Genomic DNA, 13075 nt, shown 5'->3' with positions numbered 1-13075 from the left:
TAAAAAAATGCCATTGGTAATTTGATAGGGATTGCATTGAATCTGTAGATTGATTTGGGTAGTATAGTCATTTTCACAATATTGATTCTTCCAATCCAAGAACATGGTATATCTCTCCACCTGTTTGTATCATCTTTAATTTCTTTCATCAGTGTCTTATAGTTTTCTGCATACAGGTCTTTTGTCTCCCTAGGTAGGTTTATTCCTAGGTATTTTATTCCTTTTGTTGCAATGGTAAATGGGAGTGTTTCCTTCATTTCTCTCTCAGATTTTTCATCGTTAGTGTATAGGAATGGAAGAGATTTCTGTGCATTAATTTTGTATCCTGCAACTTTACCAAATTCATTGATTAGCTCTAGTAATTTTCTGGTGGCATCTTTAGGATTCTCTATGTATAGTATCATGTCATCTGCAAACAGTGACAGTTTTACTTCTTCTTTTCCAATTTGTATTCCTTTTATTTCTTTTTCTTCTCTGATTGCTGTGTCTAGGACTTCCAAAACTATGTTGAATAACAGTGGTGAGAATGGACATCCTTGTCTTGTTCCTGATCTTAGAGGAAATGCTTTCAGTTTTTCACCATTGAGAATGATGTTTGCTGTGGGTTTGTCATATATGGCCTTTATTATGTTGAGGTAGGTTCCCTCTATGCCCAGTTTCTGGAGAGCTTTTATCATAAATGGGTGTTGAATTTTGTCAGAAGCTTTTTCTGCATCTATTGAGATGATCATATGGTTTTTATTCTTCAATTTGTTAATATGGTGTATCACATTGATTGTTTTGTGTATATTGAAGAATTCTTGAATCCCTGGCATAAATCCCACTTGATCATGGTGTATGATCTTTTTAATGTGTTGTTGGATTCTGTTTGCTAGTATTTTGTTGAGGATTTTTGCATCTATATTCATCAGTGATATTGGTCTGTAATTTTCTTTTCTTGTAGTATCTTTGTCTGGTTTTGGTATCAGGGTGATGGTGGCCTCATAGAATGAGTCTGGGAGTGTTCCTTCCTCTGCAATTTTTTGGAAGAGTTTGAGAAGGATGGGTGTTAGCTCTTCTCTAAATGTTTGATAAAATTCACCTGTGAAGGCATCTTGTCCTGGACTTTTGTTTGTTTGAAGATTTTTAATCACAATTTCAATTTCATTACTTGTGATTTGTCTGTTCATATTTTCTATTTCTTCCTGGTTCAGTCTTGGAAGATTTTACCTTTCTAAGAATTTGTCCATTTCTTCCAGGTTGTCCTTTTTTTTTTTTTTTTTTTTTTTTTTGCGGTACGCGGGCTTCTCACTGCCGTGGCCTCTCCCGTTGCAGAGCACAGGCTCCGGACGCGCAGGCTCAGCGGCCATGGCTCACGGGCCCAGCTGCTCCGCGGCATGTGGGATCTTCCCAGACCGGGGCACGAACCCGTGTCCCCTGCATCAGCAGGCGGACTCTCAACCACTGCGCCACCAGGGAAGCCCCAGGTTGTCCATTTTATTGGCATAGAGTTGCTTGTAGTAGTCTCTTAGGATGCTTTGTATTTCTGCGGTGTCTGTTGTAACTTCCGTTTTTTCATTTCTAATTTTATTGATTTGAGTCCTCTCCCTCTTTTTTTTTTTTTTTTTTTTTTTGTGGTACGCAGGCCTCTCACTGTTGTGGCCTCTCCCATTGTGGAACACAGGCTCCGGATGTGCAGGCTCAGCGGCCATGGCTCACGGGCCCAGCCGCTCCACGGCATGTGGGATCTTCCCGGACCAGGGCAGGAACCCGTGTCCCCTGCATCAGCAGGCGGACTCTCAACCACTGTGCCACCAGGGAAGCCTTCCCTCTTTTTCTTGATGAGTCTGGCTAATGGTTTATCAATTTTGTTTATCTTCTCAAAAAAACAACTTTTAGTTTTATTGATCTTTGCTATTGTTTTCTTTGTTTCTGTTTCATTTATTTCTGCTCTGACCTTTATAATTTCTTTCCTTCCACTAACTTTGGGTTTCATTTGTTCTTCTTTCTCTAGTTCCTTTAGGTGTAAGTTTAGATTGTTTATTTGAGATTTTTCTTGTTTCTTGAGGTAGGCTTGTATTGCTATAAACTTCACTCTTAGAACTGCTTTTGCTGCATCCCATAGGTTTTGGATCTTTGTGTTTTCATTGTAATTTGTCTCTAGGTATTTTTTTATTTCCCTTTGATTTCTTCAGTGATCTCTTTGTTATTTAGAATGCACTGTTTAACCTCCATGTATTTATGTTTTTTATGTTTTCTTCCCTGTAATTGATTTCTAATCTCATAGCGTTGTGGTGGGAAAAGATGCTTGATATGATTTCAGTTTTCTTAAATTTACTGACGCTTGATTTGTGGCCCAAGATGTGATCTGTCCTGGAGAATGTTCCGTGCGTGCTTGAGAAGAAAGTGTAATCTGCTGTTTTTGGATGGAATGTCCTATAGATACCAATTAAATCTATCTGGTCTGTTGTGTCATTTAAAGCTTCTGTTTCTTTATTAATTTTCTCTTTGGATGATCTGTCCGTTGGTGTAAGTGAGGTGTTAAAGTCCCCCACTATTATTATGTTACTGTCAATTTCCTCTTTTATAGCTGTTAGCTGTTGCCTTATGTATTGAGGTGCTCCTATGTTGGGTGCATATATAGTTATAATTGTTATATCTTCTTCTTGGATTGATCCCTTGATCATTATGTAGTGTCCTTCCTTGTCTCTTGTAACGTTATTATTATTATTTTTTAAAGAAGATGTTAGGGGTAGGAGTTTATTAATTAATTTATTTATTTTTGCTGTGTTGGGTCTTCGTTTCTGTGCGAGGGCTTTCTCTAGTTGTGGCAAGTGGGGGCCACTCTTCATCGCGGTGCACGGGCCTCTCACTATCGTGGCCTCTCTTGTTGCGGAGCACAGGCTCCAGACGTGCAGGCTCAGTAGTTGTGGTTCACGGGCCTAGTTGCTCCACAGCATGTGGGATCCTCCCAGACCAGGGCTCGAACCCGTGTCCCCTGCATTAGCAGGCAGACTGTCAACCACTGCGCCACCAGGGAAGCCCATCTTGTAACATTCTTTATTTTAAAGTCTATTTTATTTGATATGAGTATTGCTACTCCAGCTTTTTTTTGATTTCCATTTGCATGGAATATCTTTTTCCATCCCCTGACTTTCAGTCTATATGTGTCCCTAGGTCTGAAGTTGGTCTCTTGTAGACAGCATATATATGGGTCTTGATTCTGTATCCATTCAGCGAGCCTGTGTCTTTTGGTTGGAGCATTTAATCCATTCACGTTTAAGGTAACGTTATGTATGATATGTATGTTCCTATTACCATTTTCTTAATTGTTATGGGTTTGTTTTTGTAGGTCCTTTTCTTCTCTTGTGTTTCCCACTTAGAGAAGTTCCTTTAGCATTTGTTGTAGAGCTAGTTTGGTGGTGCTGAATTCTCTTAGCTTCTCTGTCGAATCTGAATGAGATCTTTGCCAGGTAGAGTAATCTTGGTTGTAGGTTCTTCCCTTTCATCACTTTAAATGTATCATGCCACTCCCTTCTGCCTTGTAGAGTTTCTGCTGAGAAATAAGCTGTTAACCATATGGGAGTTCCCTTGTATGTTATTTGTTGTTTTTCCCTTGCTGCTTTCAATAATTTTCTTTGTCTTTAATTATTGTCAATTTGATTACTATATGTCTCGGCGTGTTTCTCCTTGGATTTATCCTGCCTGGTACTCTCTGCACCTCCTGGACTTGGATGGCTATTTCCTTTCCCATGTTAGGGAAGTTTTTGACTATAATCTCTTCAGATATTTTCTCGGGTCCTTTCTCGCTCTCTTCTCCTTCTGGGACCCCTATAATGCAAATGTTGTTGCATTTAATGTTGTCCCAGAGATCTCTTAGGCTGTCTTCATTTCTTTTCATTCTTTTTTCTTTATTCTGTTCTGTGGCAGTGAATTCCACCATTCTGTCTTCCAGGTCACTTATCCGTTCTTCTGCCTCAGTTATTCTGCTATTGATTCCTTCTAGTGTATTTTTCATTTCAGTTATTGTATTGTTCACCTCTGTTTGTTCTTTAATTCTTCTGGTGTTTGTTCTTTAATTCTTCTAGGTCTTTGTTAAACATTTCTTGCATCTTCTCGATCTTTGCGTCCATTCTTTTTCCAAGGTCCTGGATCATCTTCACTATCATTATTCTGAATTCTTTTTCTGGAAGGTTGCCTATCTCCACTTCAATTAGTTGTTTGTCTGGGGTTTTATCTTGTTCCTTCATCTGGTACATAGCCCTCTGCCTTTTCATCTTGTCTGTCTTTCTGTGAATGTGGGTTTTGTTCCACAGGCTGCAGGATTGTAGTTCTTCTTGCTTCTACTGTCTGCCCTCTGTTGGATGAAGCTATCTAAGAGGCTTATGCAAGTTTCCTGATGGGGGGGACTGGTGGTGGGTAGAGCTGGGTGTTGCTCTGGTGGACAGAGCTCAGTAAAACTTTAATCCGCTTGTCTGCTAATAGGTGGGGCTGGGTTCCCTCCCTGTTGGTTGTTTGGCCTGAGGCGACCCAACACTGGAGCCTACCCGGGCTCTTTTGTGGGGCTAATAGCGGACCCTGGGAGGGCTCACGCCAAGGAGTACTTCCCAGAACTTCTGCTGCCAGTGTCCTTGTCCTCACGGTGAGCCACAGCCACCTCCCGCCTCAGCAGGAGACCCTCCAACACTAGCAGGTAGGTCTGGTTCAGTCTCCTATGGGGTCACTGTTCCTTCCCCTGGGTCCTGACGCTCACACTACTTTGTGTGTGCCCTCCAAGAGTGGAGTCTCTGTTTCCCTGCAGTCCTGTCAAAGTCCTGGAATCAAATCCCGTTAGCCTTCAAAGTCTGATCCTCTAGGAATTCCTCCTCCCACTGCCAGACCCCCTGGTTGGGAACCCTGACGTGGGGCTGAGAACCTTCACTCCAGTGGGTGGACTTCTGTGGTTTAAGTGTTCTCTAGTTTGCGATTCACCCACCCAGCAGTTACGGGATTTGATTTTATTGTGATTGCGCCCCTCCTACCGTCTCATTGTGGCTTCTCCTTTGTATTTGGATGTGGGGTATCTTTTTTGGTTAGTTCCAGTGTCTTCCTTTCGATGATTGTTCAGCAGTTAGTTGTGAATCTGGTGCTCTCACAAGGGAGAGTCTCATTGGCCCATTTTTAAATTGGGTTATTTGTCTTTTTATTGTTAACTTATAAGTCACTTATCATATATATGACTTGAAAATATTTTCTCCCATTCTGTAGGTTATCTTTTCAGTTTCTTCTTTTTTTAATTTTATTTATTTTTTGGTTGCATTGGGTCTTCATTACTGCGTGTGGGCTTTCTCTAGTTGTGACGAGCAGGGGCTACTCTTTGTTGCAATGCACAGGCTTCTCATTGCGGAGGCTTCTCTTGTTTCGGAGCATAGGCTCTAGGCACGCAGGCTCCAGTAGTTGCAGCACGCGGGCTCGGTAGTTGCGGCATGTGGGCCCTAGAGTGTGCGGGCTTCAGTAGTTGTGGCTTTTGTGCTCAGTAGTTGCAGCTTATGGGATTAGTTGCTCCACGGCATGTGGGATCTTCCCAGACCAGGGATCAAACCCATGTCCCCTGCATTGGCAGGCAGATTCTTAACCACGGTGCCACCAGGGAAGTCCCTATCTTTTAACTTTCTTGATGTGTCCTTTGAAGCACAAATGTTTTTAATTTTGATGAAGACCAATGTTTCTATTTTTTTTCTTTTGTCACTTATGCTTTTGGTGTTATATCTAAGAAAGCATTGCCTAATCCAAGGTCTCGAGGTTTATTTGTTTATTTATTTATATTTTTAAAATATTTATTTATTTGTTTATTTATTTTGGCTGCGCTGGGTGTCAGGTGCAGCATGCGGGGTCTTCATTGTGGCATGCAGGGTCCTTTAGTTGCGGCACTGTTTTTAGTTGTGGCATGCGAACTCCCAGTGTGGCATGCATGCGGGATCTAGTTCCCCAACCAGGGATTGAACCCGGGCCCCCCACATTGGGAGCGTGGAGTCCTCCCCCCTGGATCACCAAGGAAGTCCCAGTCATGAAGATTTATGCCTGTGTTTCTTCCTAAGAGTTTTAGCTCTTACATTGATGTCTATGATCCACTTTGTTAATTTTTATACACAGTGTGAGGCAGGGGTCCAACTTCATTTTTTTTGCAGGTGGCTATTCAGTTGTTCCAGCACCACTTGTCGATAGGACTGTTATTTTCCCATTAAATGATCTTGGCATCCTTGTTGAACATCAACTGACCATAAATGTGAGGGTTCACTTTTTTTTTCTTTTTTGAGGGTTCACTTTTGAATTCTCAGTTCTCTTTCACTGATTTGTATATCTGTATGTCTAAGTCACATTGTCCTTTTTTCCTCCAGGTTTTTTGAGATGTAATTGACATATAACATTGTGTAAGTTTAAAGTGTGATACACTTATATTGCAAAATGATTACCACCATAGCATTAGCTAACGCTTCCATCACATCACGTAATTACCATTTCTTGTTTGTGGTAAGAACATTTAAGATCTACTCTTAGCAACTGTCAAGTATATAATGCAGTATTGCTAACTATAATTAGTACGCTGTGTATTAGATCCCCAGAACTTATTCATCTTATAACTGGAAGAGTTTGTACCCTTTCACTAACATCTCCCCATTTCTCCAATCCCCTAGTCCCCTGGCAGCTACCATTCTATTCTGCTTCTATGAGTTTGGCTTTTTTAGGTTCTACATATAAGTGATGTAATACAGTATTTGTCCTTCTCTGTCCACATTGTCTTAATTTGCCCTGTAGTAAATTTTGAAATCAGGAAGTGTAAGTCCTTCTACTTTGTTCTTTCTCAAGATTGTTCTGGCTCTTCCAGGTCCCTTGCATTTCCCTATGAATTTTAGAATCATCTTGTCAATTTCTGCAAAAAAAGGTATCTGGGATTTCGATAGGGATACATTACATTGTATCTGTAGATCAATTTGAGGAAGAGTGCCTCTTAACAATATCAAGTCTTCTGGTTCATGAACATGAAAAGATGTCTTTCCATTTTTTAGGTCTTTAATTTCTTTCAATTATGGTTTGTAGTTTTCATCATACAAGTCTTGCACTGCTTTTGTTGCTTAGTTTGTTTTCATCTTCGGACTTAGTTTAAGGTACTTTTTTCCATGCAGAAAAATTTCATTTTTATGTAATCAAATATCATGAGTCATAATTTTTAAATGGGCCAAATATTTGAATAGTTATTTCCCCAAAAAGATAGACGTATGGCTAAGTAAGCACGTGAAATTTCGCCAACATCATTATTCATTAGGGAAATGCAATAAAAACCAAGTGAGATACCACTTCACACCCACTATAGTCAAATGGCTATAACCAAGGAGACAGTAACACATGTTGGCCAGGAAATGGAGAAAGGAACCCTCATATGTTGCTGATGTAAATGTATAATGGCACAGTCACTTTGGAAAACAGTTTGGCGGTTTCTTAAAAACTTGTACGTAAACTTACGCTACCACCCAGTAATTCTAATTCTAGGTATCTACCCAAGAGAAATGAAGACATTTGTCTACACAAAGACTTGCATGTTAATGTTCTCAACAGTGTTCGTGATAGCCCTGAAGTGGAAGCAATCCAAGTATCTATAAGGTGGTAAATGGATAAACAATGATATAACCATACAATGGAATACTGTTCAGCAATATAAAGGAATGCAGTACTGATATATGCTACAATGGGGTCGCACCTTGAAAACACCATGTTGAATGAAAGAAGGCAGACATAAAAGGCCACATATCGTATGCTTCCATCCATATGAAGTGTCCAGAAAAGGTAAATCTATAGCGACAGAAAGTAGATTAGTGGTTGCCTAAGGGTGGGCATGGTGATTGACTCCAAAAGGCAAGAGGGATCTTTCTGGGGTGATGGAGGTGTTCTAAAACTTAATTGTAGTGATGGATACCTAACTCTATACATTTTATAAATATTATTGAATTGTACATTTAAAATGGGTGAATCTTACTGTATGTAAAATATGCCTCAATAAATAAGTTTAAAATAAAACCACTGAAATAAATAGGAAAAAATTAATCATTTCTGGATTTAATATTTAATATTTTCTGGATTCTGGGTTTTGTGTCATTTAGGCCATCCTCAATCTGATATCCTTAAAAAATATTTTAAGAAAAAAATTCTCTCCTTTTGTTCTACTGCGTTAGCAGTTCCATCTTTTGTATTTGAATGTTTTATCTGCCTGGAATGTATTTGAGTATAGAAAGTGAGATAGAATGAATAAGATATATTTAATGATGATAATATTTTTAGAAGTAGAACTTTTTTCTCCCAATAAAATCTTCTGTACCCAATAAATTAAGAAAACTAAAAACAATGTTCAGAATCTTTTCTACTGAAATACTTGCATCTATGTACTGAGGTCAATGTTTAGGATGTTCATTGCAGCATTGTCTAGAACTAAAAACCCACTGGTAGAGCTGGTTCAACTATGGTCTATTCACACTACAGATTACTGTTCAGCAGCTAAAGATGGTGTTAAAGCCATTTGTGCTGACATGGGAAGAAATCTATGGAAAAATGTTAAGAAGGCAAACTTCAGAACAATGAGTATAATATAATTCAATTTTTCTAAAAACAAAAACCCACATCCGTACATATATGTATTTGTTTATTTATAAAGAAAATAATCTGATGGATATGTGGCAGCCTGTTAACTGCATTTACTCTTGAACAGTGAGGATTTGGGGGGGCATGTAGGGATAGTGGTAGTGATAATAGCATAAAAGGGTCTTTAGCTTTTTAGTTTGCTTTTGCACTGTTATTCTGTAAGATGACTCTCGTCTTTTAACATTTTTTTCAATTTGCATTTTTGAAAAGATCATAGATTTACATGATTTTTTTGTTGTTTTTTTAATAAATATTTTGTTTATTTTAATGAAGCTGGTACAGACAATGTCCATTTAAAACCCATATCCCAGGCCAAAAAGTACAAATAAAGTCAAAAAGAGCAGCGTTCTGCTGTATACACTTCTGCATGAATAACTTTAACTGCTAATGAAAATTAGAACTTTTCTGGGATCTTCTGACAAGATTTTTCTTTCATCTTAAAATGCTTTCTCTTCAGTGAAGCCATCTTTGGAGTTAGTCATTATTTTCACCAGCTCTGTCACCTTGACTCCAACCTGCTATTCCTCTTCTTTTGGTCCAGACCCTCAGACTTTAAAAGTAGCTTCAAGTTAAGGAAAGGTCATTTTTCCACAGTTCAGTTCTCTGAAAAACTTCCATCTCCCACTGAAAGTCACAGTCCAGGAGTGAAACGATCACATGCTAGAACTTCAGGGCCAATTGGAAAGTCATTATGAACACCCACATTAGTCAATCTTATTTATCACAAGCCTGTAAGTGCACAGTCCTGGAAAAGACAGCCTCTCTGTGCACACATGTAATTTTTAAAAAGGAGAGGGCAATATGAACAGGGCTGAGGTTTGATCACCAAAAATCAGCACAATGAAAACAAACAATAATGAATAATGGGCACTAGAATTCAAATTACCAGATGTTCTAAAGAGATGGGGTGCCAGTTTTCAATTCTGTTTTGAACACCACATTACAAAAGAACTACTTTTAAAAATAAAGGATTAAGAGAAAAGAAAAAAAATAAAAATATCTAAATCATTAAATGACCCCCTGTTTGTTCCTGATAAACTTCAATCACATCTTCTTCCTCCATTCCCAGTTCTTTTGGAGTGTGATTATCAGCAATTCAAAGAGAAACCTGAGTGAATTCATGGGAACTCTGTGTCTTTGACAGTATGATTCTTTGAGTTTCTTGAGATGTGTTGTCATTTTCACTTTGAAGTGAATCTCACTGCTATCCTGTCCGATGACTTTGAGTTTAATATATTCTCCTTCCTTCTTATCCCCCAAGTCCTCGGTTGAAGGTTTTGCCTTCTGGTCAGACATGGTGACGGTGGTTTCCCCTGGGGTCTCTGCACAGCAGCGGCCTCGGGTAGGCAGAACCTCGCTCCGGGGTTTACAAATACGTCTCCCTTCCCCACAGCACAACACCGCGGCTCTACATGATTTATTTACAAAATAAACTATAACTGGCAAATAATTCCTCCCTTAATGAGCAAAGTTGTTCTGTTTTTACACTTTAATGATAATATGACATCATCATCATCAGTGTAATTTTGAAATTGAATTATATGGGACTTCCTTCGTGGTCCAGTGGTAAAGAATCTGCCTTACAATGCAGGGGATGTGGCTTCAATCCCTGGTCGGTGAACTAAGATCCCACATGCCACAGGGCAACTAAGCCCACGTGCCACAACTACTGAGCTCGCGTGCCTCAACTAGAGAGCTTGCTGTGCTGCAAACTACAGAGCCCGTCCACTCTGGAGCCCGCGCCACAACCTGAAAAGAGAAAACACCATAACGAGAGAGAAGCCCGTGCGCCGCAACAAAAAGATCCCACATGCCACAACGAAGATTCCATGTGCCACAACAAAGACCGGACTCGGCCAAAATAAAATAAATAAATATTAAAAATAAAAAAGTTTTTTAAAAATTGATTTATATATAAAACAATCTGAAGCTCAGAAGTTAAAAGACTTGGTCACAGAGATAATTGACTTTGGAACAACATTTTCTCCTAAGAACCCATATTTGGCTGAATGACAGTACCTATCAAAAAAGTTTATTGACCTAAGAAGGAAATGCTGTGTAAACAGGCTAATGTCTCTAGGTCAGTGGTTTTTAACAGGTGTTTTGCCCCCAGGAGCACATTTAGCAATATCTGGAGACATTTTTGTTTTTTTACAACTTAGGGAAAGTGTGTTGACTGCTACTGGCATCTGGTGGTGGAGACCCGCGATGCTACTAAACATCCTGTGATGCATAGGATAGCCCCCTGTAACAAAGAGTTACCCAGCCCTACACGTCTGTAGTGCCAAGGTGGAGACCCCTGCTGTAAATCATATTTCACAAAGCTTTATTCACTCAGCAGATATTACAGTTGGGGATTAGTTCATAGCCAATGAGAAGGTGGGCATGCTTAGGCCTTTTTTTTTTTTGCGGCATGTGGGATCCTCGCGGACTGGGCACGAACCCATGTCCCCCGCATCGGCAGGCGGACTCTCAACCACTGGGCCACCAGGGAAGCCCTTAGGCTTTTTTTATTTGTACTTTCCAGTTTGTTAATCAGTGGACTATAGAAGATGTGAAGGGAGAGTCTTATATCAAGACCATTCTTGGGACTCCCCTGGTGGCGCAGTGGTTAAGAATCTGCCTGCCAATGCAGGGGACAAGGGTTTGTGTTTTTTTGTTTGTTTTTTTTTTGTGGTACGCGGGCCTCTCACTGTTGTGGCCTCCCCCGTTGCGGAGCACAGGCTCTGGACGCGCAGGCTCAGCGGCCATGGCTCATGGGCCCAGCCGCTCCGCAGCACGTGGGATCTTCCCGGACCAGGGCACGAACCTGTGTCCCCTGCATTGGCAGATGGACTCTCAACCACTGCGCCACCAGGGAAGCCTGAGACAAGGGTTTGATCCCTGGTCCGGAAAGATCCATATGCTGGGGAGCAACTAAGACCATGTGCCAAAACTACTGAGCCTGCACTCTGGAGCCCGCGAGCCACGAGCCCACGTGGCACAACTACTGAAGCCCGCGTGCCTAGAGCCCGTGCTCCCCAACAAGAGAAGCCACCACAATAAGAAACCCGCACACCGCAACGGAGAGTAGCCCCCGCTCACCGCAACTAGAGAAAGCCCATACGCAGCAACGAAGACCCAACGCAGCCATAAATAAATAAACAAATATATATATATATATATATATATATATATATATATATATATATATATATATATATATATATATATATATATATATATATATAAAGAATCCGCCTGCCAATGCAAGTTTGAGCGCTGCTCTGGGAAGATCCCAAATGCCGCGGAGCAACTAAGCCCATGCACCACCGCTGCTGAGCCCGGGTGCTGCAACTACTGAAGCCCACACGCCTGGAGCCTGTGCTCCGCAACGAGAGAAGCCACCGCAATGCGAAGCCCGCGCACCACAACGATGAGTAGCCCCCACTCTCCGCAACAAGAGAAAGCTCGCATGCAGCAACGAAGACCCAACGCAGCAGGGAAAAAAAAAAAAAAAGGACCATTCTTTGGGGTCAGGGAGGAAAAGCAAAGCTAACACCCTACTTCAAAATCACAAGCAGATTTACCTTTCTAAAAAGCATTAAAAATATTAAACTTTAGTTAATAATATGCATGCCGATCTGATGCCTGTAACTTACTTTGAAAGGCGTTAAAATATGAAAGGGATTGATAGATGGAGAAAGGGATGGATAGGTATGTAATAAAGCAAATATAGTAAAATGTTAATTGTAGAATCTAGTGGGTGGGTATATGAAGGTTGACTGTATAATTCAATATTTTTATATGTCTGAAAATTTTCGTAATATTGGGGGAAGTCAAAAACAGATTCACACTCTTTTTAGCAGACACTGGGTTAGTAGAAACCACATTGCTGATTTTGCTGGGTGGCCTCAGGCAAGTTACTTAACTTTTTGATTTTCATCTGAAGAGCAATTGTTGTTTGGCTCAAATAAGATACTAATATGGTGAGGTTCAAATGAAGTAATGAATGTGAAATCACTTTGAAAAGCATAAAGTACTCTAAAAATGCAGTGCATTACTATTAGGAAGGATGAGTGTTCAACCAGTTATATACTATGGCTCTAGGTGTTCTTGGCAACTCCCTGTGTAATGACATTAACACCGTTTTACCTTCTTGCTATTCAAAGTATAAAGCAACTATAACAATTTCTATCAAATATGTCTCAAGTATTTGTGAAAGACTTAGATTCCTTTTCTAGGAGGAAAGAATCATTCTGTCTTTGTATAACTTTAATATTTTTTTCCTGTTTTACTTATAGACTGCCAAGGTCTCCACTTAGGGCAGTGGGAATCTTTGACTGTGGAACATTGGACATGAGCTTTGCCATTGGCTGGTTGAGAAGGAGAAGGCAGAATGTCTGCATTGTTACACCACAGAGCTCAAACTTCAGAAGACTTTGAG

General features: G+C 40.2%; 1 protein-coding gene and 1 pseudogene across 2 annotated transcripts in view; one reads left to right on the top strand and one right to left on the bottom strand.

Moving 5' to 3' along the window:
* Nucleotides 1–13074, top strand: part of TIA1 (TIA1 cytotoxic granule associated RNA binding protein) — a gene marked incomplete at its 3' end in the record, with an annotated part of 59409 nt that extends 46335 nt beyond the window's left edge. The window contains exon 13 of the mRNA XM_082642707.1: nt 12933–13074. Coding sequence (XP_082498833.1) covers nt 12933–13074 — 142 coding nt within the window. The remainder of the gene's footprint in view (nt 1–12932) is intronic.
* LOC309815545 (small ubiquitin-related modifier 1-like) lies at nt 8734–10226 on the bottom strand (annotated as a pseudogene). Its single transcript has one exon. The product of its transcript is annotated as a small ubiquitin-related modifier 1-like (transcript).
* Nucleotide 13075: the final 1 nt, after the last annotated feature.

This window comes from Mesoplodon mirus (genome assembly GCF_964341445.2).
Source record: "Mesoplodon mirus genome assembly, chromosome: 14".
Lineage (NCBI taxonomy): Eukaryota > Metazoa > Chordata > Mammalia > Artiodactyla > Ziphiidae > Mesoplodon > Mesoplodon mirus.
The sequence above is the reverse complement of the archived record's forward strand: the minus strand, read 5'-3'. Positions and strand labels throughout refer to the sequence as shown.